At 41.1% G+C, this 16,525-nt stretch overlaps 1 protein-coding gene across 1 annotated transcript in view; it reads right to left on the minus strand.

The window, feature by feature from the left end:
- MTR (5-methyltetrahydrofolate-homocysteine methyltransferase) overlaps positions 1 to 16,525 on the minus strand; it is a 170,889-nt gene that overhangs the window by 93,358 nt on the left and 61,006 nt on the right. Inside the window, exon 12 of the mRNA XM_006872011.1 lies at positions 7,980 to 8,092. Within this exon, the coding sequence (XP_006872073.1) occupies positions 7,980 to 8,092 (113 nt within the window). The remainder of the gene's footprint in view (positions 1 to 7,979; positions 8,093 to 16,525) is intronic.

Raw genomic sequence — 16,525 nt, forward strand, 5'->3', positions numbered from 1 at the left:
GGGGGGCGGACTACAAAAGCAAGAAGTGACTGCCTTACATGCTTTCAAGAGGGAGCCTAGATCCAGAGGGCATGGAAGAAGGTAGAATCTCTACTGAGTAGTATCCAATCTGTCTGGGGCGGATGAAAGGAGATGGGGATAGGTCTCAAGTGGTACAATAGTAAATAACTGATATCAGGACTGATTGTGAGGGTTGGAAATGTAAAGGTACATGTTTCGTAGCAAAATGAGGGGAGTGATTGACTTTGCAGTCCAGGAGCAGAGGTTCCTGGAACCATCAAGGGTGAAGAGTGGAGAACGGAACCCTACCCAGAGAAGCAGTGATGCCAGAGATGGAGGCAGAGACAATGATGTGGAGAGATGGAGTGGCTGGGGACTTTAGACACAGAAAGGGAGAGGGGCTGTGTGCTGATGACTGGGGGGCAGATGACTGGGGGCAGGCTTGCAGGGTATACCCTTTGGTTGTATGATGATGCATGGAGGGGATTGTAATCATGGCAATGAACACGATAGGATGAATGTAAAGCTAATGTTCTCCCATGTAAACTATCAAGTAATTCACAATAAAACATTAAAAAAAAAAAATTATCTAGAGAAGCAGCGACACCAGAGATGGAGGCAGAGATGAGGACAGGGAGAGAGGGAGCAGCTGAGGACTCTATAGACTCATGGAACGAGAAAGGCTGTGTGCTGGCGGCCAGGAGGCAGGCTTATGTACCCTTTGGTTGTTTAAATGATTATGTATTCCTGAGTGTTTTTGTATATATTGCGCCACCCACAGCCAAAAAAAAAAACAAAACAAAAAACAGAGAGCATAAGAAGCAAATACTGTTGAATGATGATGTACAGAGATTGTGATCATTGTAATGAAACGAAGGTATAAAGCCGATGTTCTCCCATGTAAACTATCATTCAGTTCACAACAAAAACATGAAGAAAAAAAAAAAAAAACACCTATCCAGCACTGCCACAAAATGTGAGTCAAATGCCAAACATTATATAAGCCTCAAAGAAAGGAAAAGACCTTTGTGGATTGAAAGAGAGAAATCTTACTTGGGGGGACTTGTAAAGCTTAACTGGCAGAGGGATTGGAGAGAGCAAAGAGGAGAAAATAAGCAACAAGGTGGATCAGAATCCAAAGACCTGGGGAATGGAGTCTCCAATACCTGACCTGTCTGCTGCACAGAATAACCGCACTGAAAGGGACTTTGCAGGCCAACCCTTCTCAAACAGACTAAGAGAGGTGGAGTGCCTCGTTTACAGATAACACTCAGGACTAGAGCGCTTTCAGGACAGTGCTCTTTCCAGAGCCTTGAGGGATCACTAAGTCACAGGAAACTAGAAACTAAGGAGTCATTCACACCTACCCCCTAGGGCCTCTTCCCACCTTTTCGTTTCAACTAGGCAAAGAGCAGAGTGGCTAAGGGTACAGGGTTACCTGTGTGACACAGTAGGAGAGTAATTTAACCTTTCCAAGCCTCCATTTTCACATCTGCACAATGAACACTAAAAGTCCGTCCCATCACAGGACTGTGGAGTGTCTGGCATATGGGATGGCCTCAGTGAATGACAGTTGTTAGCGTTTCAGCCTGTTTGCTTCTGCCTAGAATGCCTGCTGCGTTTCCTGTCAAACCCATCACATCTTAGAAACAAAAGGAAAGCCAGAAGAATCAAAACCTAGGTGAAAGCTATGTAAATGGAGAAGGCTCTTCAACAAAGAGTGAGCCAACAGTTAGTGCTCAGTGGCTAACCACAGTGGGCAGCTGGAAGGCACACGGGAGCTAGGTGGGAGAAACACCTAGCAATCTGTTCTTGTAGTCTGCAAGGCTGTAAATCGTCATGGGAGCAGCAAGTCTCCTCTGTCTCCTGTAGAGTGACCGGTGGATTCAAACTGCTGACCTTGAAGAAAGCAGCCCAACACATAACTCTCAGTAGTACTAGGGCTCCTATCTGTAAAGATTTGTCAAAGAGAACCCAATAGGGCAGTTATACTCCATCACATGGTGTTGAATGAGTTAACACCAACTCAAAGGCATCCAATATGAAAGGCCACAGCACTTCCCAAGAGGCATACACACACCAAGCTCTGCATGGAGTAGGAGGAAGCTCCTAGAATATTCCGAAAGCAGATCAGGATGGGAAGGCAGCTTGGGGCCTAAGTAGAGAAAATAGAATGATGGGCTAACGAAGGGTTTGGATTTTATCCATTAAAAAAATAATAATAAAAAAAGGTCATCCTATGAAAACTGCTGTGTGGTAAGGCACCACAATGGAAGTATAAGCTAACACTGAGCAATAACAGGAACAAGCGGGGCTGACGGGGAAACAGATAAAGTTCAACATGCAGAGCAGGTTCTAGTAACATGGCAACAGAGGGACTGAGGAGGAAGACACGCCTAAGGGAGACGCTGTGAAGTAGTAAGGAATACGTCCATAAAGGATGATACGTGGAACTCTTCCTGGTGATTAAAACTAAGTCTGTGTGGAAGACCTCATTCTTAAACAATGTAAAACCTCAAAGTAAGTCAAGTTTGAGGCTATCATAAATACTGAAGTTCAAACCAAATCTTTATCTTCATGTTTGACTATAAAGATGAAAATCTATCTGGATGTTCAAAGTAGACTCACATATAGAGTGACCAAGTTTGAAAACACTATGGCTCTGTTGGGTCAGGGGGCTCAGAACCATTATCTCAGTGGATACCAAGGTCAACAGGTACAAAATAGTTCAAAAAGAAAATGTTCTGCATCCTACTTGGGTGAGAAGTCATCTAAAGTGCAACTACTGGTCTCTCCCACCTGGGGCAAAGAAGAGTGAGGAAGACCAAAGACTCATAGAAATAATCAGCATAAAGGACACCGATGGACTACTCAGACTTCAGCCTCCACTACCCTGAGACCAAAAGAACTAGGTGGCACCCAGCTACCACTGCCGACTATCTGAAAGGGATCCCATTAGAAGGTCCTGGATACAGTGGGAGAAAAATGTGAAACAATAGTCAAAAAACACAAAAAAGACCAGACTTACTGATCAGCTAGATACTGGTAGAACCTCCCAAGATTATGGCCCTTGGGTCCCCCCGCTTCCTGTCTGGAACTGAACTCTTCCCCAGGGCTGAATTTTCAGGCAAACAATAGATAGAGAAGACCGAATTCAAAGGTATTTGTGAATCATGGTATTGCTGAGGAACATTAAATACACCATGAAAAACAAACACATCTCTGTTGGAAAAAGCACAGCCAGAATACTCCTTAGAAGTGAGAATCAGGACACTTTGTCTCAGGTACTTTGGACATGTTGTCAGGAAGGATCAATCCCTGGAAAAGGACGCCATGCTTGGTAAAGTAGAGGGTCAGCAACAACAAAAAAAAGAGGACGCCTCCCCCACCCCCAAAGAGATGGATTCACATAATGGCTGGGACAAGGGGTTCAAACCTCAGAATGGCTGTGAGGATGACAGAGCAGGGCAGTGTTTTCCTCTGTTGTACGTAGGGTTGCTAAGAAGCTCTGGTAGCACAGTTGTTTCGAGTTGGGCTGCTAACCTCATGGTCAGCAGTTCGAAACTACCAGCTGTTCTGTGCTAGAAAGATGAGGCTTTCTGCTCCTGTAAACATTTACAGCCTTGCTATGAGTTGGAATAGACGCCACGGTACATAACCACCACCACTTAGGGTTGCTAAGTTTCAAACAACTAACTCAACAGCATCTAACAATAAGTTATGAAGATGGCGCATTAGGCAGACCACCACACAGCCCCTCTACAACAAAGACATGAGAGACCAAATGAAAGAGACACAGATGAAAATTCTGGAACCCTGCCTAAATTTCCGAGGAAACGTAGAGAAGTGGGAGTGAGAGCTTGCTGGAAGGAGAACCTGAGCAGGGACGACAAGAGAGGAAGACTGACTGGTGAATGGCCAGCCACATGTAGCATGACCACCTCGAGCTTCTGTGAGCAACTTTAGCTACAGACACAGCCTGGCAGAGCAGATTCACACAAGTGAAAGGAAAGGTACGATTCCTTCGTTTTCTTACACTCTCCTGGTGACCAGAGGTATGGCCAGTTCCCACCCTCATGCACCCCAGTGCAGACCCTGCTTTCTGGGGGCTGTACCACTTTGGTGCCTGGATTCAGGTGGACTCCACTCCAGACCCACAGAAGCCACAGAGCCACTAGTCCAGCATTACCTAGCACAAACCTCCAGCTGCCCTGTGAACCAGCATTACCAGCTGCCTCCAGCTGCCCTGTGAACCTAACAGACACTGAAACCAGCTCCATCAAGGTCCTCTATGAACTACTTCCAGACTGAGTGTCCTGAACATGGATGACATGTAGGCCAATAGGGACTCCATCCAGGGCCTGACACCATGCTGTCACCTCCCTCCTGCACCCACTTCGTAAATTCCTTGGCTGGCAGGGGCCCTCCAGTTTTCTCCCTGGGGCCAACAGCTATACTGGTTTTTGTTTTGGTCTGGTTTGGTTTCTTCCTTACATTGTTATGATGTTTTTGTTTCTTTATTCTTTCTTCTCTTTCTCTTCCCATTACCTTGTATTTTATCCTTTCCATCTTTGCTTTTGTTTATACTTGTATTCTTCTGTTTCTCATTCCCCCTCTTCATCTTTTTTTTTTTTCTTTTAATCTTTCTTTACACTCCTTTTTATCTCCTTTCACCCTGGTTTTTCTAAGTGTTTTTAAATTTTTCATCCTTTTATTGTCTCTCTTACTTTTCTGTTATTCCATTGTCCTGGGCCTCTTTTATCTTTTTAGTTATTATATTCCTTTTTTTTTTCTGGCTGCTGCCTGTTTTTATTTATATTTGTAATCTTCATTGTTGTTTCTTGTTTTTTCTGTTTTATTTTGTGTGTGTGTGTGGAGGATGTGGAGGAGAGAGGAATGTTCTCCTCTTTCCTACCCAACAGGAGACAGTAACCATGCCCAAACAGTCCAGCCACAACCCTATTCCTGCAGCTCCATCCACTGAGTAAGAGCCAATACCACCAGATCTATGCTAGGCAGCAGTCAACACCAGCCCAATTCACCCTAAACTGAAGTACAGGAACAGAGAACAGTATATATGCTTCCATTCTCTAACTACACCCACAGGAGACAGTTGGTAAGAGCCTAAGAGCATATTAACATATAATCATTAATTAAATACGACAATACCACAATGCCCCAGAGAAAACAGATCATTTTAACTTACAAAAAGAAACAAGAGAATGGCTGAAACAAATGACCAAGATGCAAAGCCAGAAAATGTTTCTGAGGAAGACAAGGTAATAGAACAAACTGAAAAATAATTCCAAAGAATGATACTTGGGTACCTTCAAAGGACTGACAGAAAGATCGAGGAAAGCAAGGAAAACATAAAAAAAACTTTAGAAGAATCCAGGAAAACACCATAAGAACAAACAAAATAAATGATTATTTAAAACACTACAAAATCTGCAATTAGATATCCAGAAGATTAGTACTAAGATTTCAGAAATGGATAATACATTGAAAGGGAAAAAAGGTGGAGATTTGAAGAAATGGAAGCCCAATAAGTGAGCTTGAAGATATATCGCTTAATGCTAAAGGGCTAGAATAACAATAAGGAAAAAATAATCTGAAGAAAACTTAAGAGTTATGTGGGACACCAGGGAGAAGAATAACTTATGGGTGATCAGAATTCACAATAAAAAGCACAAAGAAAATTCTTAAAGAGTTGCTGGAAGAAAACTTCCCTAACATCACGTAAGACAAGAAGACAGGCATGCAAGAAGCTGAACGGACCCCAAACAGGATAGATCCCAAAAGAAAAATCATAAATCAAACTCTACAAAAACAAAGACAAGGAAAGAATCCTAAGAGCAGCTCATGGAAAATGAAGTTATTAACAAAGGAAAAGCAATGAGACTAAGCTCTGATTTCTCAGCAGAAACCACGCAGGAAAAAAGACAATGCAGATGACATATACAAAACTAAAAGGAAAAAAAAATTACCAGCCAAGAATCATATATCCAGCAAAGCTGACCCTCAAAAATGCCAACAAAATTAGGACACTTCCAGATAAACAGAAATTAAAGGAATTTGTAATAACCAGACCAACTTTACAAAAAATACAAACGGGTGTTCTTTGGACTGAGAACCAACAACAGGAGACAACAATCGAAACTACCATACATCACAACACCACCCAGAACTGAATCCAGATATAACAGTATTTAATATAAAACAAATCTACAAGACAGAAAATAGGGAACCAGATATATCAACAGATAGTGAAATGAACTAAAAAGCTAAAAGAGGGAACAGTGTAGATACAAAGCTTCCAAAGGGCCAGGAAGTCAAGTAGATTGCAAGATAAAACAGACGATTTAAATGAGGAGAAACTTAAAAAATTACAGGGTAACCTCAAAAAAAATTAATATACATTTACATCAAAATAAAAAGAGGAAAATCAGAAAGATTTTGTAAACATTTACATAACAGAAACTAATATAAAAAAGGAAACCCCAAACAAAATGAACTCAATACAGAAAATTACGTGGAACAAACAAATCAGCAGACCACAAACAAAAGCACAGCAAAATGACAGCCATCAATTCAAACCTATTGATAATTACACTGAACATAAATGGCATAAATGCGCCAGTCAAGAGAAATAGAGTAGCAGATTGGACAAGAAAGCAGACTCCTCTAATATGCTCTTTACAAGAGACGTATCAAAAAGATGAAGCGAGCCGAAGTGCCCAGCAACAGAAGAACAGCACAAACCACAATGGAACCCGAAGCCATGTTGAAGAATAACAATGAATCTGCAAAACACCTCAAAACATGGATGAATCTGGAGGATATAGTGCTGCGTCGATCACAAAAGGGCAAATATTGTAGGAAATCAATGTTGTAAAAAGTTAAGAAAAGGTTTTCTTGATGACACAGTCCTTCTATAATGGTTATGGAGGGAGAGTACTTACATGCTAGTGGATAGACACTTGTTAACATGGGTGACAAGGCAGGCAATAAATATACAAGAGGAAGGTTATCAGAGGAGAGATGAAGCTAGTAGGAAACAGGGAAGAGTGTAAGAGTTAAAATGAACAGAGGTAAATGCTGTTAGCTGTTGTTACATGGAGGGGATGGCAATCATTGCATTGAAGTATCTGTTTTGTTGGATGTAAAACTGATGATCTACTCTATAAAACTTCAATCAATTTGCACAAAAAGTTTTTTAAAAAAACAATTAAGGTGACTATACACTCCTTAGGAAAATCAATCTTTCTGAATCAAAAGGGCAGCATTTGCTCAAGGACAAAGTTTAGAAGACAGGAAAAGTTGGGAAAGAAGGAGGAATGGAACTGGGAAACGAACGAGGACTGAATGGGGCTACTTGTGGGGACTGCAATCAATGACTTCAAACTAAACGTGACTGAACTGTTGAATGGAAAACTGATTTGCTATGTAAATCTCACCCAATTCACAAAGACAGTTGCCCCCCACAAAATTCCATCATTATGGCTAGAGCCGCCTTTCCAAAGCAAGGGCCTCTTGCTTTCATTTGCTTATTCTAGCCTACAACTATCAGGTTTAATAATACACTCAACCCGTTAGTGTTTGATGTGGTCATAAGGAATTGGAACAGCAACTTTCTTGGCTTTTGTTTTCCTGACGAGGTTTTGTGCAAAGTCAAAATGAAGGATATTCTCAAATTTTTAAGCTTATTTCACAGTTAATAGTTATAGCTAAAACCTGGACCACTCTCATCTCATCCCACTTCATGTGCCAAAGCAACACTTGTTGAGAAATACTGATAAAGCAGTTTCAGTTTTGTAAGCCTCATCCTCCCACCAGCCCAGCTTGCTGTGAACACTTTCTCATTCTCACACTTTTCAGCAGTTCTTCTCCTAACACAATCAAAAGCAGCACTGCTTCATTTACATGCCGTCTAGCCAACAACACTGCAGATGCGTCAGGGGTCTGATTAAGATGCTCACTTCATAGTTTCCTGCCATGATGAGTTTAGCAAACTTCCTGGATCCTGCAACGTTACAGCGTTCTCCAATATTAACAAAGTTGGTGTACGGTCCAATCCTGAAGGGCTCTAGACCTTAAAAGAAGAAGCATTTTTTAACATTTTCTGAAAATGCAAAAACAGACAGGAAACAAATGCTTTCATGAAAAAAAAGTTACTGTGCCTCTGCCCCAACCTGGCTAGAAAAGGAAACCCAAGACCACCACCATTTCCCTGATGGATATTCAAATGGTCATATTCAGGGTTTTATCTTGCAAATTCCTGCAAGGGCTGAAATGTACCATCTCTGAGATACTAGGAAAATGATCATGTCCCTATTAAACAGAGTGTGGTGCAAATCCACGAATGAAAACAGGTTGGCTCCGTAACTCTCCCTTCAGACACTGCCTCAAACTAAATGGAGCACGCTTCCTTAATTCTACAGGAAGTGTTTAGAACTTTACTTCAACTCTTTGAAGGTGAAGAACCCCTACTAGTTGAACTCATATGTAAGGATAAATTGGGTCCCGAGGAAGGACCTCAACTGAGGCCTGGGAGATGAGTTACGAAGCAGTTCTGCCACTGTGCAGTGACTCGAGGCCAGTCCCTTGGGATTTGTACACTGTACACCCCTTTCTTTCTTTCATTAGAAGATCATAACATGTCCCCTGTCACAAGCTATTTGGGGGCAAATTTGAGCAAACAGGAATTCTAGTGTGGTGCTGTAGGATACGCACAAAACTACTAACTGCAAGGTTGGTGGTTCAAACCCACCAGCCACTCCTTGGAACAAACTCTGTCGCACTTAACAACAGCATCAGGTAGTAAGTGTGGACAAATTCCAATGTGACAAAAAACAATGCAATGTAAAGTGTCACAACAGAGAAGGCTCCCACTTGGTTTTCTTTTGCTCATTTAACTTAAAGCATCATGAAAGGCAATCTGGTTAAATGGTTAAAGTCAGACTTGAAGACAGTGAACTTTGGGTTCAAATCCCTGCCCAGCTAGTTCCCTCTGCCTCTCTGAGCTTATAAAATAGACAGTAAAAGCATCTACCTCATGATGCTACTGCAAAAATGAAACTAGATAATGCTGATATGGAAAAAACACACAGCAGCCATCACACTGGTTATTGTTAATAAGTGAAAGGACTAGAGTCCTTTGCCAAGGCATCAGTTGAGGAAAAAGGGAAATGAGAAAGAAAAATTATTATTATTTCTATTATCCAGTAAAACCTGCTGAAGCCAGAACCAGAGTCAGGTAGAAAGCTGTCAGAGAAAGAAAACAAGCGGCAGGAAAGTGGTCAGGCCACACTCTATCAAAGGCAGAGAACTTTCAAGATGTAGAACAACAAGGCAGTCGCACTGCACTCTGGCTCTCAGAGGTTTCACTGTCAATACATTAGACTTCCATATAAATGTTTGATTATAAAATAGTTCTAAGAATAAACCAGGCCGTGTATTCAATGACTGAGAAGGACTGCTCCTCCCGCCTGATCTTATGGTCTCAGGTCCCACCAAGTGGGACCTTTTTTTTTTTTTTCCCCCCGCAGTGAAACAAAGTATGATTTATTGAATGTAAAACTGATGATCAGTCCTTTAAACTTTCACTCAATTCAAAGTAAAAACTAAAAAAAAACCCCACAAAAACTCAAGTGAACGTCTTTTGAAATCATTGAAGCTTTGCAATAAGTTTATGGGAATTCTGCCCCACATAAAACAACAGTTTTTAGGTGGATCGAGCTTTTTCTTATTTTAAGGTTTTTATTGTGGATTGAGTGAAAGTTCATGGGACAGATTATCAGTTTTACAGTCAACAAATCATACACCTTGTTTCATTACAAAGATTATAATCTCCTCCATGTACCATCATTTAACAGTATTTCTCTCTACTCACTTCAGCTCTTTTTAAAAAAAAACACACAGGCATATATAATAATTTACACCTCCAAAGGGCACATTCTGCAAGTCTGCCTCCTGGCCACCACACCTTACTCCCTCTCTTCCCAAGAATCTAGAGTCCTCAGTCACTCCCTCTCTCCATGTCACCATCTCTGCCTCTGTCTCTGACGTCGCTGCTCTGGATAAGGTCCCACATTCTTCTTGTGCACTTCTCCCTTGATGGTCCTAGGGTCCTGTTTCTGGACTGTAAGATTAATCACTCCCCTGTTTTTGTTACAAAACTTCTACCTTTACAATTGTGACATTTGCAATTAGTCACGATAACAATTACTCACTATTGCATCACAAGAATCTTATCCCCATCTCTTTTCACCAAATCCATCTAGACAAGAAGAAAACTATTTTGTGGGAACTCTTTCTTCCCCCCACACTCTTAAACTCCCTCTTGAAGCCTTATAATACAGTCACTTCATGCCTTTATTGCCCCTTCATTTTAGTTAGCCAATGTCTAAGTTGCCTGTCCCTATCTACCCTGTGTACAGAAGGGATAGCATTGATACTTGATGTGACGACTCCTTCCCTCTCTGTTGGTATTTAGAGTTACTACCTCCATGAGTATGGATGGGTCAGGTTCATCAAATTGTAGCAATTTACCCTTGTTTTCGTTATAAAAAAAAAAGTGTTTTTTTTTCCCTCTTAAATCTTCCTCTAATCGAGTTCTGATTATCAAACAATCGAGGCTGGGTCAAATGAGTACTGTCTGCAAGTTTGGGTGTTCTTGTGCGTCTCCCCTCACTTCATATCAGCTGGATGCTTCACTCTCAGTTCTAGCCCTCTGTGGCTTTGTCCTTGTCCATAGGCTCAAGTGTCCCCAGGTGTCACCACACTTTGGACCAAACAGCCCTTCCTCTTCTCTCTCCCATCTCCAGGTCAATGGGAGTCAATGGACCGTGGTTGAACTCAGCCCATTTCTTCATTGCTGCCTTTCTCTGTCTTTCACTCACCAGTACACCAATGTGGTCACCAGCAAGCTTACATGCCTGTTCATGTGTTTCCTTTGAGTTTCATTCTTAGAGGGAAGTTTGTCTGCTTGCCTTGATGGCTTCCTGGCGAACAGCTTGCTTATTTTTATAGTAGCCAGTCATGCTGACATTTTTGTTTTGGGTTTTTCCTGACGATCTTTCTTTGAAGATATATCTCTGTCACTATAGCTGTTCCAGGCTAGTCTGCTCGTCCTTGCTAGTGGGAATGTCCCACCTCAGAAGGTTCTGGATGGGACTCAGGATTCCACCTAAGGTCCTATACTCTACAAAGGCTCCTCAAGAGGTCTATTTCACTGGGCAAGTAGTAGAACCCCTTTTAGGTAATCATTTTTCCTGACATTTATTTCTATCCCACTCAAGTGTCTATTTTACAATAGTAGTCAAGGGAAACCAATATTCATAAGACAATGAAGCATCTTAGTATTATTTCCCCTTTTCAAACTATGCCTAGATCCCTGTATCACAGAGCCCTGTTGTTCCAAGGTTGAGCATGCATTACTATTTACCTCTGTCCCCCACTTAGGCCATGCAAACCTGTCTCAGTGTTCCCCTATCTATCTTGTTCTTCCACCTCCTCCCCCTTCTTGTATTGCCTTTCCCTAACACCTGAACTAAAACCCCCACCCCAACCTCACCATTGTGATTACCTTATATTCCATTAACTCATCTCTCCATTTAAGACAGTCTATTGTATCCTGTAATTCACCTGACCTTCTTACCACCTGGATCTCTGTTTCCCTTCTTTCACATTGTAATTGTTTTGATCATAGACTGACCCCCCAGATCCTCTGTTCTCATAGTTTTCTTCTGTTCTTGATTCTTCCATTTGTTGATTGAGTTCAGGGTGATGCTACCACGTACATCAATCTCTGGTTGTTGCCTGTTCTTGTTGGTTCTCAGTCCACAGAACTTCCTTTAAGATGTTTTTCACAGCAGGGTTTCCTTTGGCAAAATCCCTTACCTTCTGTTTATCCTGGAATGTTTTGATTGTATTTGAATGACAGCTTTGCTGGGTACAGGATTCTTGGTTGGAATTTTTTTCCTTTCAGGGTTTTAGATATGTCTCCCCATTGCCTTCTTGCCTGCATGGTTTCTGTTGAGAAACCCGAGCTTAATCTGATTTGCTTGCCTTTATATGTTATATTTCTCCTTTCCCTAGCTGCTTTCAAGATCCTGTCCTTATCTTTGATTTTGGAAAGCTTGATTATTATATGTCTTGGTGACTTTCTATCCTTCCTGGGGTTGGTTCGTTGAGCTTCTTGAATGCTTGTCTTTTTGCTTTTCAGGATGTTAGGGAAATGTTCTTCCAGAAGTTCTTCAGCTATCTCCTCTGTGGACTTGTGTGATTCTTCCTGTTCCAGAATGCTGATAATTCTTAAGTTACTCCTCTTCATGTTGTCCAACATGAATCTTAGGCCTTCTTCAGATTTTTTTCCTACTTTTTTATGCTTGCTCTTTTATCTTAGTAGTGTTGAGAGATTTATCTTCTAGCTCACCAGTTCTGGCTTCTATCCTTTGCCCTTTCAGTGTATGGTCCATTTCTGATATTCTATTATTAATCATTTGGACCTCTTTCTGTAGGTTTTTTATTGTTTCTAATGCTGTATCTATCTTATTTGATTGTTCCTGTAGCGCTTTCCTGACTTCTTCCTTATTTTTCTCAACTCTATTGTATAGTGTTTTGATACATTTTATAACAATTTTTCTTTATTCTTTCTCCAGCATTTCCAAAGCCTGCCCATCTTCCAGTATGGAGTGAAGGTCTACTTCCAGCTCATTTGCCTCAGTCACTTTATCTCGTTTCTGGACATATGCTGATATGGTCATCTGTTTCAGGGTTTGTTTTTTTTTTTTTTTTGCATATTCAGGAGTTATCTGTGACCTTAATACTTATATGGGTGTGTATTTTGGTATTTTTTATGCTTTCTGATTGCCTCCAGGTAGATGTAATCAGGAGATGGGCTTCCCTTTTCACTCTTCTTACTTTGAAATTTCAAGATGCCTTTGTTGTTTGTTGTGATGTAACTCAGGATTTAATTTTTGGCCTATTTCCTGTTTAGTCTGCCTGTCCCACTCCACAAGCCCCGCTCAGGACGTTTGCCTAGTGATAAACAGTTCACGGCCGGCTGTGGCCATTTTACACTGCCATTTGGTTTTAAGTGGAAACTGTGCCTTTAAATTTCAAGAAGATCTGTGTGCATGTGTAGTAGAACACTCCGGGGGTGGGGTGTCCACTTGCTCAGGCACCCCTCAAGTCACCAGAATGGAGGTGTGCAAACAGTGAGAGACCAATGAACAGATTTAAAAAAAAGAAAAGAATGTCCATTCACTTTTATCTCCGCAGTTCTGTGAGGCGTCTATAAGCTGCTGATCCTTGCCCTGCTTGGTATCACCTGAGATTGCGACTCTAGGATCAGCTGAGCATCTTGAATTAGAAAGCAATGGATTTCTTGCTTCTTCTACCAATTCCCCTAGCTGTAAGCCTTCCAATCTTCTAAATATTTCCTTATATATGGTTCAGCGTTCTGGCACCATCCCCTGAGCCTGCTTGGTCTGGTATTCTGTGTCATTGCTATCGGAGTTCCTCACTGCACTTCCACCCTCTTCACCATCTTGTTTGTTCTTCAAGATGGCAAACATTTGAACACTAAAAACTGCCTATGTGGTGTTCCTAAAAGCACTGTACACAAAACACTCTGGCCTATAATGAGCATGACATACAAACCATATTTTTCTCACTTGCAATTTATAAAAGAATAATTAAAAGAGCATGTTTGATGTCACTCTGAAAACTGACTGAAAATCTTTTATAGCAAGTAGAAATAGCACATGAAATTCAAATTGGAAAAAGGGATTCTTTCATTCTTATACAAAAATTCTTAAAGTCTTTAACATCTAAATAGTTCTTTAGTTGCCTCAATTTGGGCAAAGAGTGAATATTTTAGCCACTAGTCCTGGGCTGAGGTTAATGTACAGCTTTAAGTTCTAGGGAAGAAATAAAACATTCTTGCCATGCCTCGGCCCTTGATCGGAGGAAGGCCACTTGTTCCTGGGGTTGAGGAGGACTCATCCATCTAAATCCCACTTCCTCTAAACTGGAGCTCTGCCTCTGGAGGGTACAAAGAACAGATGAGGGGTGCTTTCTAATGCAATCTCATACTCATGAAGGATGTTGCTGTTCTTCACTGCCGTCGAGTCAGTTCAACCCTACAGAGGGTTTATGAGGAACGGATGGTGGGTTTGAACTGCAGACCTTGAGGTTCGCAGTTCAGTGATCATCCTATCTACACAATATGTTTTGTGTGAGAAAAGCACATACGACTTGTACTGTCATCTGCATTTCATTTCACTTTTCTTAGGATAACATAACACACTAAAAGATGTTAATTTAGAGTGATGGTAAATTCTGAATGAACAGGGCACTGAATCCCCCATGGAGTGCAGCGGCCCCATATGATAAGCACTAGACTGCAAACCATAAAGTCCGTGGTTCTAGCCCACTGGCTGTGCCGCGTGAGAGACAAGGGAGGCTTTCTGCTCCAGCAAACAATGCAAAGCCTCGGAACCACTATCCAGGGTCACTATGTGTCAGAACGGACTTGACGGCACTTAACAGCAACAACACCCTCATGTTACTTTCAAGTTCTCTTAAGACTTTGTTTATACTTTTTTATAACTTAAAAAAACTTCTAAGAATTTCTCTTCAAAATATTACAGCAAAATTATAAACTGTGAAGTTATTTTCTAACAGTTGGCATTATTCTTCATGTTTGATTGTCTGAATATCAAACTCATGCTGAGAAGTCTGGCAGCCTACCTGATAGTGTTGCTGAGAACCAACAAAATAATAAATGCTACAACTTGTTTAAAGTCCTAGGCATATGGTAAATAAAAGATCACAACAATATTTTTGGAGCAAAAAAATTTTTCTCGGAAGCAGCTCATGCTTCTCCATTGTTGTTAGGTGCTGGCAAGTCAGTGCCGACTCACAGCAACCCTAGGCACAACAGAAGGAAACACTGCGCGGTGCTGCGGCAACATCACAACTATTGTTAGTTTGAGCCCATTGTTGCTGGCACTATGTCTATCCATGTCATTGTGGAGCGACCTCTTTTTTGCTAACCCTCCACTTTACCAAGAATTATGTTCTTCCCCAGGAACTGGTTTCTCCTGACAACATGTCCAAAGAATGAAAGACTAAGTCTGGCCATCCTTGCTCCTAAGGAGCATTCTGGCTAAACTTCTTCCAAGAGAAAGTTTTTTCTTCTTCTGGCAGTCCATGGTACTTTCAATATTCTACTACAACACCATAATTTAAACACATCAATTTGTCTCCAGTCTTCCTTGTACAACTTATACAGTGCAACTTTCACATGTATATGAGGAGATAGAAAATGTCATGGCTTAGGTAAGGCGCACCTTCATCCTCACAGTGACATCTTTGCTCAACACTTTAAGGTCTTTGGCAGCAGATTTGCTTAAGGCAATACATCGCTTGATTTCTTGACTGCTGTTTCCATGAGTGTTGAGTGTGGGTCCTATAAAAATGAAGCCTTCAACAATATCAATGTTTCCATCATTTATCATGATGTTACATACCGGTCCACTTGCGAGGATTTTTGTTTTCTTTACATTCAGGTGCAGGCTGTAGTTTTTGAACAGTAAACATTTCAAGCCCTCTTCACCTGCAGCAAGCAAGGCTGTGTCATCCACATATCACAGGTTACTACTGAGTCTGCTTCCAATCCTTATGCTACGTTCTTCTTCATATAATCCAATTTATCCAATTATTTGCTCAGCATACAGATTGAATAAATGTGGTGAAAGGATACAATCTTAGTGCACACCTTTCCTGATTTTAAATCATTCAGTATCCCCTTGTTCTGTTCGAACAATTGCCTCTTGGTCTGTGTACAGATTCATCATGAGCATAATTAAGTGTCCTCGAATTCCAATTCTTTGCAATGTTATCCATATTTTGTTATGATCTACATGGTTGAATGCCTTTGCATAGTCAATAAATCACACGTAAACATCTTTTTGGTATTCTCTGCTTTCAACCAAACTCCATCTGTTGTCAACAATGATTATTTCTTGTTCTACATCCTCTTCTGAATCCAGCTTGAATTTCTGGCAGCTCCCTGTCCATGAATCACTACAACCATTTTTAAATTATCTTCAACATAATTTTACTTGCATGCTATATTAATGATATTGTTTGCTGACTTCTGTACTCAATTGGGTCTCCTTTCTTTGAAATGGGCACATATATAGAACTCTTCCAATTGATTGGCCAGGTAGCATAGATGAGTGAGCAACTTCGGCACAGCATCAGTCTCTTAAAACATTTCAATTTGTACTCCATCAATTCTTGAAGCTTTGTTTTTCACCAATGCCTTCAGGGCAGCTCAGACTTCTTCCTTCAGTACCTTGAGATGCTAGCTCTTGAAATAGTTGAACATTGACCAATTCTTTTGGTCCAGCGACTCTGTGTATTCCTTCCACCTTCTTTTAATGCTTTCTTCATCAGTCAATATTCTGCCCAAAGAATCCTTCAGTATTGCCATCTGGGGCTTGAATTTTTT

Source organism: Chrysochloris asiatica, unplaced genomic scaffold (assembly GCF_000296735.1).
Source record: "Chrysochloris asiatica unplaced genomic scaffold, ChrAsi1.0 scaffold00179, whole genome shotgun sequence".
NCBI lineage: Eukaryota > Metazoa > Chordata > Mammalia > Afrosoricida > Chrysochloridae > Chrysochloris > Chrysochloris asiatica.